Source organism: Rhinichthys klamathensis, unplaced genomic scaffold (assembly GCF_029890125.1).
Source record: "Rhinichthys klamathensis goyatoka isolate OS25496 unplaced genomic scaffold, OSU_Roscu_1.1 h1tg001304l_1, whole genome shotgun sequence".
Classification (NCBI taxonomy): domain Eukaryota; kingdom Metazoa; phylum Chordata; class Actinopteri; order Cypriniformes; family Leuciscidae; genus Rhinichthys; species Rhinichthys klamathensis.
Window position 1 is genome coordinate 6,684 of NW_026607421.1, and position 13,317 is coordinate 20,000.

Consider the following 13,317-nt stretch of genomic DNA (forward strand, 5'->3'; position numbering starts at 1 on the left):
ATACAGTAAACTTGTGTCTGTAACTCTATTCTCCCAGAAGGTGTTTATACAGTAAACTCATCTCTGTAACTCTATTCTCCCAGAAGATACAGTAAACTTGTGTCTGTAACTCTATTCTCCCAGAAGGTTTTTATACAGTAAACTCGTCTCTGTAACTCTATTCTCCCAGAAGATGTTTATACAGTAAACTTGTGTCTGTAACTCTATTATCCCAGAAGATACAGTAAACTTGTGTCTGTAACTCTATTCTCCCAGAAGATGTTTATACAGTAAACTCGTGTCTGTAACTCTATTCTCCCAGAAGATGTTTATACAGTAAACTCGTGTCTGTAACTCTATTCTCCCAGAAGGTGTTTATACAGTAAACTCGTCTCTGTAACTCTATTCTCTCAGAAGGTGTTTATACAGTAAACTCGTGTCTGTAACTCTATTCTCCCAGAAGATGTTTATACAGTAAACTCGTCTCTGTAACTCTATTCTCCCAGAAGATGTTTATACAGTAAACTCGTGTCTGTAACTCTATTCTCCCAGAAGGTGTTTATACAGTAAACTCGTCTCTGTAACTCTATTCTCCCAGAAGATGTTTATACAGTAAACTTGTGTCTGTAACTCTATTCTCCCAGAAGATACAGTAAACTTGTGTCTGTAACTCTATTCTCCCAGAAGGTGTTTATACAGTAAACTCGTCTCTGTAACTCTTTTCTCCCAGAAGATACAGTAAACTCGTGTCTGTAACTCTATTCTCCCAGAAGGTGTTTATACAGTAAACTTGTGTCTGTAACTCTATTCTCCCAGAAGGTGTTTATACAGTAAACTCGTCTCTGTAACTCTATTCTCCCAGAAGATGTTTATACAGTAAACTCGTGTCTGTAACTCTATTCTCCCAGAAGATACAGTAAACTCGTGTCTGTAACTCTATTCTCAGATGAATCTCAGCAGGTCGTGCCGAGTTCCTCCAGCAGGGGGCGCTCAGCGGCTCAACAGGCGCTGATAGATACACATGTATGAACTGAAAGTACATCGCATTCAAATATAATAATTCCACGGATTCGAACAAAAAATATGAATAAAATCAGCGATCTGTGTTAAATTATTATTATTATTTTGTTTGGTATTTTGGTCGCCCGAAGTTCCGCCCAGTTTCAGCCTTCTGTCTCGTGTTTATTGACATTCTGTGGTTCTGATGTGAGAATGACATCATGATCCGAGCGGAGAAGAGGCGGGGTCCGAACTCTCTCTCTCTCTCTCGCTCTCACTCCTATAGTCTCTCACTCAGTCAGTGATGGCCGCGTTAGGCTGTAGTTCGGTTGGGTTTCCCGGTACCGATGGTGTGTGTTGCGGGATGTGAGTTCGTCATGTTTGACGCCAGTGTTTGGCGGATCCGGAGCATCCGGGACTCGGTGAGACTCGAGATTCACGACGAACCGAATCCTGCGGTTCTGAACCGATTCACTCCGCTGGACCCGGACACACCTCAGCTGGAGGTACAAACAATAACTCGTGAAGAGCAGCAGTTATTATGATAACAGACTGTATTGGGCTATTATTACACTTGTAATATTCAAAATAATATTACTTATAAAAATACTAATAATAACAGACTGTATTATTATAAGCAATATTGTTTTGAATATTATTAATCTGGGTATATTAAATAAAAAATATGGATGATGCCACATAATACACACCTGTCATCAGTTGTGCACCGTAATAAATCAGTGCAACCACATGTATACCACTTTCATTGTTATGCAGCTTAATTCCTTATAATTCATGATCAGCACCAAATGTAATGTGCTTATAACATGTTACAATACATATATTTTAATACGTTATATTATTTAAAGGTGTAGGCCTAACTAAGTTACAGTAACTTTATGATTGTGTCAGTAAGAATGGTTACTAATTATGATTATTAATTATTAAACAGGCATGGGGTGTTATTGCAAAAATATGTGTTTTATCTTCCTGTCGGATTATCAGGTGTGTGTGTGTGTGTGTGTGTGCGCGCGACTCAATATCCAGCATTCTCCAGTCCTGTTTAATATTGATTATTACCTCTACATTTGTACAGTTGATGCCGAAGCTTTTATCCACACGACTCACTTGGACTCAGTTCCGTCGGCTGACTCCTGTTAGTCTGATCTGGTTCATCTGAAAACCTGTAAAGCACGGACTGCTCTCTGTGCAAAGCACTCTGGGTAATGCCTGAGCTTTATTTGCCGAAACCCGAATCCTGAATGTTCCCTGAAGACTGATTTATAGATCATATTTAAAGAGGTCAGAGGGATGAATATGAGTTTCTCTCCTTTATTCGTCAGGAACACGAATAAGTGTGTGTGTGTGTGTCATGTTTGAGTAGTTGTTCAGGACTGTGGTTTTGCTCATCCCTAGTTTCCAGAGATGAACACACACACACACACACACACACACACAGAGACGGTGATTGTGAAACTTGTTTTCTGTTTCAGTTATTGATCGATGTGAATCACTGAAGCTTCCTGAAACACGACACACCTCGTCTCTCTCTCTCTCTCTCTCTGTCTCTCTCTCTCTCTCTCTCTCTCTCTCTCTCTCTCTCTCTGAGCTTGTGAGAAGCTTTAAAGGGGACATATGATGAAAATCTGACTTTCTCTGTGTGTAAGTGCAATAATCGTCCGCTTCTACCGACACAGAAAACGTGAAAAGTGAAACCCGGTAATTTTGTTTGTGCAGATTTCGCTCCTTCTTCCGTATGAAGAGGATCTTATTATAATATTCCCGGCCCTTAATCTGCACGTTCACACACACCAGCGACATTGGGTTCGGCGAGCGCCAACAGAGACCAGTTCTAACGCACTGGAGAAGATCCAGCAAAGCCTGAAACTGTTCTGTGGTCGAGCACAGACGACACTGAACACTATTGACCAGAACATGTCAGCGCTGTCTTATAAACACCTCAGGAACTGTGGACACTTGTGGAAGAGTTCACCATGATGAGGAGATGATCAGTGTAACTCCACAACAACTACAGAAATGTCTCCGCTAACATTCAGAAACGTGTAAAAGTGAAGCTCTCCCTGAGTCTCTCCGTAAGGCTGCACTCGCTGCTGTTACTCCTGATTCTGGATCAGTGAGATTGGCCTGTGTTGTTATTGCCGGAGTCTCTGAAGCTCGTGTAAAGGCTCCGCCCTCTTCTGAACGGAGGCTAAAGCTCATTTGCATTTAAAGAGACACACACAAAAACGGCACGTTTTGCTCACACACAAAAGGGGCAAATTTTACGAGCTTTAATACATGATCTGGTATTTTGAGCTGAAATTTCACAGACACATTCTGGAGACGCCAGAGATTTATATTACATCTTGTGGAAAGGGGCGTAACATGTCACCTTTAACACTCATGAACTCACAGCAGCAGATGAAGGCCTGTCGTGTCGTGTGAACTGATGTCTTCTTCGTGTGTGTGTGTGTGTGTGTGTGTGTAGAATGCGAGTCAGGAGATCGGTGAGGAGGTGGAGGACGGTGCCGTGTTCAGCATCACGCTGAGGAAGGTCCAGTTGTACCAGTCGTCGAGCAGAAGCCAGCGCTGGACGGGTCTGGACTCGGACTCGGGTCTGGGTCTGTACGAGACCTGTAAGCTGCGCATCATCAGAGCCGGGACGCTGGAGCGACTGGTGGAGAATATGGTGACGGCCTTCAGAGGGAACGACTCCACATACGTCACCATCTTCCTCTGCACTTACAGGACCTTCGCTACTACTAAACAAGTGCTGGACCTGCTGCTCAACAGGTCACACACTCACACACACTCACTCACTCACTCACACACACACTTACACACACACACACACACACACACACACACAATCACACAAACATTTAGCTGCACTGAGAACAGAACCATGAACTGAACTGATCTGAATAATGCAATGTGTGTGTGTTCTCACAGATACGCTAAACTGCAGCCGGGCGCAGAATCGCGCAGAATGACCGCAGACGAGCGAACGGAGCTCAGGAAGTATGTGACTCATGTCTGAAACACAGCGATTTATTTGTGCACTTCCAGAATCTGTGCGTGAAACATACACTACATTTCCAAAAGTATTGGGACACGCCTCCAAATCATTGAATTCAGGTGTTCCACTCACTTCCATGGCCCCAGTTGTATAAATCAAGCACTAGTCATGAAGTGTGTCTAGTCATCAAGCACTAGTCATTCTACACACATCTGTGAAAGAATGGGTCGCACTCAGGAGCTCAGTGAACTCAAGCGTGGTACCGCGATCGGTTGCCATCTGTGCAATAAGTCCATTCATGAAATTTCCTCACTACTAAATATTCCACGGTCAACTGTTAGTGGTATTATAACAAAGTGGGAGCAATTGGGAACAATAGCAACTCAGCTACGTAAAATCCCAGAGCGGGGTCAGAGCAGGCTGAGGCTCACAATGCGCAGAAGTGGCCAACTTTCTGCAGTCAACAGCTACAGGCCTCCAAACTTCTGTGGCCTTCTGATTAGCTCAAGAACAGTGAGTAGAGCTTCATGGAATGGGTTTCCATGGATGCAGTGGGGTAAAGCGTGGGGTGCAGTGGTGTAAAGCGTGGGGTGCAGTGGTGTAAAGGGTGGGATGCAGTGGTGTAAAGCGTGGGATGCAGTGGAGTAAAGCGTGGGATGCAGTGGTGTAAAGCGTGGGATGCAGTGGAGTAAAGCGTGGGATGCAGTGGAGTAAAGCGTGGGGTGCAGTGGAGTAAAGCGTGGGGTGCAGTGGAGTAAAGCGTGGGGTGCAGTGGAGTAAAGGGTGGGATGCAGTGGTGTAAAGCGTGGGATGCAGTGGTGTAAAGCGTGGGATGCAGTGGTGTAAAGCGTGGGATGCAGTGGAGTAAAGTGTGGGATGCAGTGGAGTAAAGGGTGGGATGCAGTGGAGTAAAGCGTGGGATGCAGTGGAGTAAAGCGTGGGATGCAGTGGAGTAAAGGGTGGGATGCAGTGGAGTAAAGCGTGGGGTGCAGTGGAGTAAAGCGTGGGGTGCAGTGGAGTAAAGGGTGGGATGCAGTGGTGTAAAGCGTGGGATGCAGTGGTGTAAAGCGTGGGATGCAGTGGTGTAAAGCGTGGGATGCAGTGGAGTAAAGTGTGGGATGCAGTGGAGTATAGTGTGGGATGCAGTGGAGTAAAGCGTGGGATGCAGTGGAGTAAAGCGTGGGGTGCAGTGGAGTAAAGCGTGGGATGCAGTGGTGTAAAGCGTGGGATGCAGTGGAGTAAAGTTTGGGGTGCAGTGGAGTAAAGCGTGGGATGCAGTGGAGTAAAGCGTGGGGTGCAGTGGAGTAAAGCGTGGGGTGCAGTGGAGTAAAGCGTGGGGTGCAATGGTGTAAAGCGTGGGATGCAGTGGTGTAAAGCGTGGGATGCAGTGGAGTAAAGTTTGGGGTGCAGTGGAGTAAAGCGTGGGATGCAGTGGAGTAAAGCGTGGGGTGCAGTGGAGTAAAGCGTGGGGTGCAATGGTGTAAAGCGTGGGATGCAGTGATGTAAAGCGTGGGATGCAGTGGAGTAAAGCGTGGGATGCAGTGGTGTAAAGCGTGGGATGCAGTGGTGTAAAGCGTGGGATGCAGTGGAGTAAAGCGTGGGATGCAGTGGTGTAAAGCGTGGGATGCAGTGGTGTAAAGCGTGGGATGCAGTGGAGTAAAGCGTGGGATGCAGTGGTGTAAAGCGTGGGATGCAGTGGTGTAAAGCGTGGGATGCAGTGGTGTAAAGCGTGGGATGCAGTGGTGTAAAGCGTGGGATGCAGTGGAGTAAAGCGTGGGATGCAATGGTGTAAAGCGTGGGATGCAGTGGAGTAAAGCGTGGGATGCAGTGGAGTAAAGCATGGGATGCAGTGGAGTAAAGCGTGGCATGCAGTGGAGTAAAGCGTGGGATGCAGTGGAGTAAAGCGTGGGATGCAGTGGTGTAAAGCGTGGGATGCAGTGGTGTAAAGCGTGGGATGCAGTGGTGTAAAGCGTGGGATGCAATGGAGTAAAGCGTTGGATGCAGTGGTGTAAAGCGTGGGATGCAGTGGAGTAAAGCGTGGGATGCAGTGGAGTAAAGCGTGGGATGCAGTGGTGTAAAGCGTGGGATGCAGTGGTGTAAAGCGGGGGGTGCAGTGGTGTAAAGAGTGGGATGCAGTGGTGTAAAGCGTGGGATGCAGTGGAGTAAAGCGTGGGATGCAGTGGAGTAAAGCGTGGGATGCAGTGGAGTAAAGCGTGGGATGCAGTGGAGTAAAGCGTGGGGTGCAGTGGAGTAAAGCGGGGGATGCAGTGGAGTAAAGCGGGGCATGCAGTGGAGTAAAGCGTGGGATGCAGTGGAGTAAAGCGGGGGATGCAGTGGTGTAAAGCGTGGGATGCAGTGGAGTAAAGCGTGGGATGCAGTGGAGTAAAGCGTGGGGTGCAGTTGTGTAAAGCGTGGGATGCAGTGGTGTAAAGCGTGGGATGCAGTGGTGTAAAGCGTGATGCAGTGGTGTAAAGCGTGGAATGCAGTGGAGTAAAGCGTGGGGTGCAGTTGTGTAAAGCGTGGGATGCAGTGGTGTAAAGCGTGGGATGCAGTGGTGTAAAGCGTGGGATGCAGTGGAGTAAAGCGTGGGATGCAGTGGAGTAAAGCGTGGGGTGCAGTTGTGTAAAGCGTGGGATGCAGTGGTGTAAAGCGTGGGATGCAGTGGTGTAAAGCGTGATGCAGTGGTGTAAAGCGTGGAATGCAGTGGAGTAAAGCGTGGGGTGCAGTTGTGTAAAGCGTGGGATGCAGTGGTGTAAAGCGTGGGATGCAGTGGTGTAAAGCGTGGGATGCAGTGGAGTAAAGCGTGGGATGCAGTGATGTAAAGCGTGGGATGCAGTGGTGTAAAGCGTGGGATGCAGTGATGTAAAGCGTGGGGTGCAGTGATGTAAAGCGTGGGATGCGGTGGTTTAAAGCGTGGAATGCAGTGGTGTAAAGCGTGGGATGCAGTGGTTTAAAGCGTGGAATGCAGTGGTGTAAAGCGTGGGATGCAGTGATGTAAAGCGTGGGATGCAGTGGTGTAAAGCGTGGGATGCAGTAATGTAAAGCGTGGGGTGCAGTGATGTAAAGCGTGGGATGCAGTGGTGTAAAGCGTGGGATGCAGTGGTGTAAAGCGTGGGATGCAGTGGTGTAAAGCGGGGGGTGCAGTGGTGTAAAGCGTGGGATGCAGTGGTGTAAAGCGTGGGATGCAGTGGAGTAAAGCGTGGGATGCAGTGGAGTATAGTGTGGGATGCAGTGGAGTAAAGTGTGGGATGCAGTGGAGTATAGTGTGGGATGCAGTGGAGTAAAGCGTGGGATGCAGTGGAGTAAAGCGTGGGGTGCAGTGGAGTAAAGCGTGGGATGCAATGGTGTAAAGCGTGGGATGCAGTGGAGTAAAGCGTGGGGTGCAGTGGAGTAAAGCGTGGGGTGCAGTGGAGTAAAGGGTGGGATGCAGTGGTGTAAAGCGTGGGATGCAGTGGTGTAAAGCGTGGGATGCAGTGGAGTAAAGTGTGGGATGCAGTGGAGTATAGTGTGGGATGCAGTGGAGTAAAGCGTGGGATGCAGTGGAGTAAAGCGTGGGGTGCAGTGGAGTAAAGCGTGGGATGCAGTGGTGTAAAGCGTGGGATGCAATGGTGTAAAGCGTGGGATGCAGTGGAGTAAAGCGTGGGATGCAGTGGAGTAAAGCGTGGGATGCAGTGGAGTAAAGCGTGGGATGCAGTGGAGTAAAGCGTGGGATGCAGTGGAGTAAAGTTTGGGATGCAGTGGAGTAAAGCGTGGGGTGCAGTGGAGTAAAGCGTGGGGTGCAGTGGAGTAAAGCGTGGGATGCAATGGTGTAAAGCGTGGGATGCAGTGATGTAAAGCGTGGGATGCAGTGGAGTAAAGCGTGGGATGCAGTGGTGTAAAGCGTGGGATGCAGTGGTGTAAAGCGTGGGATGCAGTGGAGTAAAGCGTGGGATGCAGTGGTGTAAAGCGTGGGATGCAGTGGTGTAAAGCGTGGGATGCAGTGGTGTAAAGCGTGGGATGCAGTGGTGTAAAGCGTGGGATGCAGTGGTGTAAAGCGTGGGATGCAGTGGAGTAAAGCGTGGGATGCAGTGGTGTAAAGCGTGGGATGCAGTGGTGTAAAGCGTGGGATGCAGTGGTGTAAAGCGTGGGATGCAATGGAGTAAAGCGTTGGATGCAGTGGTGTAAAGCGTGGGATGCAGTGGAGTAAAGCGTGGGATACAGTGGTGTAAAGCGTGGGATGCAATGGTGTAAAGCGTGGGATGCAGTGGAGTAAAGCGTGGGATGCAGTGGAGTAAAGCATGGGATGTAGTGGAGTAAAGCGTGGCATGCAGTGGAGTAAAGCGTGGGATGCAGTGGAGTAAAGCGTGGGATGCAGTGGTGTAAAGCGTGGGATGCAGTGGAGTAAAGCGTGGGATGCAGTGGAGTTAAGCGTGGGATGCAGTGGTGTAAAGCGTGGGATGCAGTGGAGTAAAGCGTGGGATGCAGTGGTGTAAAGCGTGGGATGCAGTGGTGTAAAGCGTGGGATGCAATGGAGTAAAGCGTTGGATGCAGTGGTGTAAAGCGTGGGATGCAGTGGAGTAAAGCGTGGGATGCAGTGGAGTAAAGCGTGGGATGCAGTGGTGTAAAGCGTGGGATGCAGTGGAGACGTGTTCTCTGGAGTGACGAATCACGTGTCTCTGTCTGGCAATCCGATAGACGAGTCTGGGTTTGGTGGTTGCTAGGAGAATGGTACTTGCCTGACTGCATTGTGCCAGCTGTAATGTTTGGTGGAGGGGGGATTATGGTGTGGGGTTGTTTTCAGGCTTGGCCTCTTAGTTCCAGTGAAAGGAACTCATAATGCTTCAGCCTACCAAGAAATTTTGGACAATTTCATGCTCCCAACTTTGTGGGAAGAGTTTGGTGATGTTCCTGTTCGAGCATGACTGCGCACCAGTACACAAAGCAGGTCCATAAAGACATGGATGAGGAGTTTGGTGTGAAGGAACCTGAGCTGTTATAGCTGCAAAGGGTGACCAACTCCACATTAAACCTAGGGCTGTGCAAACATATCGATACTGTATCAATATTCCAACCTCTAGTATCGATACGTACATTCACATCACATGTTGTGAAGAGGTAGAGTTACACTCACGGGACACTGCAATTCACAAAAGTTCATTATTTGCATGTGCTTTAAAGCCTTTCCGGTTGAACATTACATTCACGTGTGTGTGTGTGTGTGTGTGTGTGTGCAGCACCGTCTCCTCCATCCTGGGCGCCTGGTTGGATCAGTACTCTGAGGACTTCTGGAAGCCCCCGGATTACTCCTGTCTGAGGCGCCTGATCCACTACCTGCAGCTCAACTTCCCGGGATCTGACCTGGAGCGCCGGGCCTGTAATCTCCTGAGCCAGTTCCACCGCAGACTCACGCAGGAATCACACCAGGAGGGTTCGTCCCCAATCAGTCCTTCATCTCCACTCAGTCCTTCATCTCCACTCATTCCTTCATCTCCATCTCCACTCAGTCCTTCATCTTCACTCATTCCTTCATCTCCACTCATTCCTTCATCTCCACTCAGTTCTTCATCTCCACTCAGTTCTTTATCTCCACTCATTCCTTCATCTCCACTCAGTTCTTCATCTCCACTCATTCCTTCATCTCCTCTCATCTCCACTCAGTCCTTCATCTCCACTCATTCCTTCATCTCCACTCAGTCCTTCATCTCCACTCATTCCTTCATCTCCACTCAGTCCTTCATCTCCACTCATTCCTTCATCTCCACTCATTCCTTCATCTCCACTATCTCCACTCAGTTCTTTATCTCCACTCAGTTCTTCATCTCCACTCATTCCTTCATCTCCACTCAGTTCTTCATCTCCACTCAGTCCTTCATCTCCACTCATTCCTTCATCTCCTCTCATCTCCACTCAGTTCTTCATCTCCACTCATTCCTTCATCTCCACTCAGTCCTTCATCTCCACTCATTCCTTCATCTCCACTCATTCCTTCATCTCCACTCAGTCCTTCATCTCCACTCAGTCCTTCATCTCCACTCATTCCTTCATCTGCACTCAGTCCTTCATCTCCACTCAGTCCTTCATCTCCACTCATTCCTTCATCTGCACTCATTCCTTCATCTCCACTCATTCCTTCATCTGCACTCATTCCTTCATCTCCACTCAGTCCTTCATCTCCACTCAGTCCTTCATCTGCACTCATTCCTTCATCTCCACTCATTCCTTCATCTGCACTCATTCCTTCATCTCCACTCAGTCCTTCATCTCCACTCAGTTCTTCATCTCCACTCAGTTCTTCATCTCCACTCATTCCTTCATCTCCAATCATTCCTTCATCTGCACTCATTCCTTCATCCCCAATCAGTCCTTCATCTCCACTCATTCCTTCATCTCCACTCATTCCTTCATCTCCACTCATTCCTTCATCTCCACTCAGTCCTTCATCTGCACTCATTCCTTCATCTCCACTCAGTCCTTCATCTCCACTCAGTTCTTCATCTCCACTCATTCCTTCATCTCCACTCATTCCTTCATCTGCACTCATTCCTTCATCCCCAATCAGTCCTTCATCTCCAATCAGTCCTTCATCTCCACTCATTCCTTCATCTCCACTCAGTCCTTCATCTCCTCTCATCTCCACTCAGTTCTTCATCTCCACTCATTCCTTCATCTCCACTCAGTCCTTCATCTCCACTCAGTTCTTCATCTGCACTCATTCCTTCATCTCCACTCATTCCTTCATCTCCACTCAGTCCTTCATCTCCACTCAGTCCTTCATCTCCTCTCATTTCCACTCAGTTCTTCATCTCCACTCATTCCTTCATCTCCACTCAGTCCTTCATCTCCACTCAGTTCTTCATCTCCACTCAGTCCTCCATCTCCACTCATTCCTTCATCTCCACTCATTCCTTCATCTCCACTCAGTCCTTCATCTCCACTCATTCCTTCATCTCCACTCAGTCCTTCATCTCCACTCATTCCTTCATCTGCACTCATTCCTTCATCTCCACTCATTCCTTCATCTCCACTCAGTCCTTCATCTCCACTCATTCCTTCATCTGCACTCATTCCTTCATCTCCACTCAGTCCTTCATCTCCACTCAGTTCTTCATCTCCACTCAGTTCTTCATCTCCACTCAGTCCTTCATCTCCACTCAGTCCTTCATCTCCACTCAGTCCTTCATCTCCACTCAGTTCTTCATCTCCAATCATTCCTTCATCTCCACTCAGTCCTTCATCTCCACTCATTCCTTCATCTTCACTCAGTCCTTCATCTCCACTCCTTCCTTCATCTCCACTCAGTCCTTCATCTCCACTCATTCCTTCATCTCCACTCAGTCCTTCATCTCCACTCAGTTCTTCATCTCCACTCATTCCTTCATCTGCACTCATTCCTTCATCTCCACTCAGTCCTTCATCTCCAATCATTCCTTCATCTCCACTCATTCCTTCATCTCCACTCATTCCTTCATCTGCACTCAGTCCTTCATCTCCACTCATTCCTTCATCTGCACTCATTCCTTCATCTCCACTCAGTCCTTCATCTCCACTCAGTTCTTCATCTCCAATCATTCCTTCATCTCCACTCAGTCCTTCATCTGCACTCAGTCCTTCATCTCCACTCAGTCCTTCATCTCCACTCAGTCCTTCATCTGCACTCATTCCTTCATCTCCACTCAGTCCTTCATCTCCACTCATTCCTTCATCTCCACTCAGTCCTTCATCTCCACTCATTCCTTCATCTCCACTCAGTTCTTCATCTCCAATCATTCCTTCATCTCCACTCAGTCCTTCATCTCCACTCATTCCTTCATCTCCACTCATTCCTTCATTCCTTCATCTCCACTCAGTCCTTCATCTCCACTCAGTCCTTCATCTCTACTCAGTCCTTCATCTCCACTCAGTTCTTCATCTCCACTCAGTCCTTCATCTCCACTCATTCCTTCATCTCCACTCAGTTCTTCATCTCCAATCATTCCTTCATCTCCACTCAGTTCTTCATCTCCAATCATTCCTTCATCTGCACTCATTCCTTCATCTCCACTCAGTCCTTCATCTCCACTCAGTCCTTCATCTCCACTCAGTCCTTCATCTGCACTCAATCCTTCATCTCCACTCAGTCCTTCATCTCCACTCAGTCCTTCATCTCCACTCAGTCCTTCATCTCCACTCAGTCCTTCATCTCCACTCAGTCCTTCATCTCCACTCATTCCTTCATCTCCACTCAGTTCTTCATCTCCAATCATTCCTTCATCTCCACTCAGTTCTTCATCTCCACTCATTCCTTCATCTCCACTCAGTCCTTCATCTCCACTCAGTCCTTCATCTCCACTCAGTCCTTCATCTCCACTCAGTCCTTCATCTGCACTCATTCCTTCATCTCCACTCAGTCCTTCATCTCCACTCAGTCCTTCATCTGCACTCAATCCTTCATCTCCACTCAGTCCTTCATCATCTCCACTCAGTCCTTCATCTCCACTCAGTCCTTCATCTCCACTCATTCCTTCATCTCCACTCATTCCTTCATCTCCACTCATTCCTTCATCTCCACTCAGTTCTTCATCTCCAATCATTCCTTCATCTCCACTCAGTCCTTCATCTCCACTCATTCCTTCATCTCCACTCATTCCTTCATCTCCACTCAGTCCTTCATCTCCACTCAGTCCTTCATCTCCACTCAGTTCTTCATCTCCACTCAGTCCTTCATCTCCACTCATTCCTTCATCTCCACTCAGTTCTTCATCTCCAATCATTCCTTCATCTCCACTCATTCCTTCATCTCCACTCATTCCTTCATCTGCACTCATTCCTTCATCTCCACTCATTCCTTCATCTCCACTCAGTCCTTCATCTCCACTCAGTCCTTCATCTCCACTCAGTTCTTCATCTCCACTCATTCCTTCATCTCCACTCAGTCCTTCATCTCCACTCATTCCTTCATCTCCACTCAGTTCTTCATCTCCAATCATTCCTTCATCTCCACTCATTCCTTCATCTCCACTCAGTCCTTCATCTCCACTCAGTCCTTCATCTGCACTCATTCCTTCATCTCCACTCAGTCCTTCATCTCCACTCAGTTCTTCATCTCCACTCATTCCTTCATCTCCACTCATTCCTTCATCTGCACTCATTCCTTCATCCCCAATCAGTCCTTCATCTCCACTCATTCCTTTATCTCCACTCAGTCCTTCATCTCCACTCATTCCTTCATCTGCACTCATTCCTTCATCCCCAATCAGTCCTTCATCTCCACTCATTTCTTCATCTCCACTCATTCCTTCATCTGCACTCATTCCTTCATCTCCACTCATTCCTTCATCTGCACTCATTCCTTCATCCCCAAT

The 13,317-nt window shown here is 47.8% G+C and overlaps 1 protein-coding gene across 1 annotated transcript in view; it reads left to right on the top strand.

The window, feature by feature from the left end:
* Nucleotides 1-1,290: 1,290 nt before the first annotated feature.
* Nucleotides 1,291-13,317, top strand: part of LOC130079720 (ral guanine nucleotide dissociation stimulator-like) — a gene marked incomplete at its 3' end in the record, with an annotated part of 31,141 nt that continues 19,114 nt past the window's right edge. Inside the window, exons 1-4 of the mRNA XM_056245080.1 lie at nucleotides 1,291-1,484; nucleotides 3,467-3,771; nucleotides 3,931-3,999; nucleotides 9,211-9,404. Of these exons, the coding sequence (XP_056101055.1) occupies nucleotides 1,326-1,484; nucleotides 3,467-3,771; nucleotides 3,931-3,999; nucleotides 9,211-9,404 (727 nt within the window). The remainder of the gene's footprint in view (nucleotides 1,485-3,466; nucleotides 3,772-3,930; nucleotides 4,000-9,210; nucleotides 9,405-13,317) is intronic.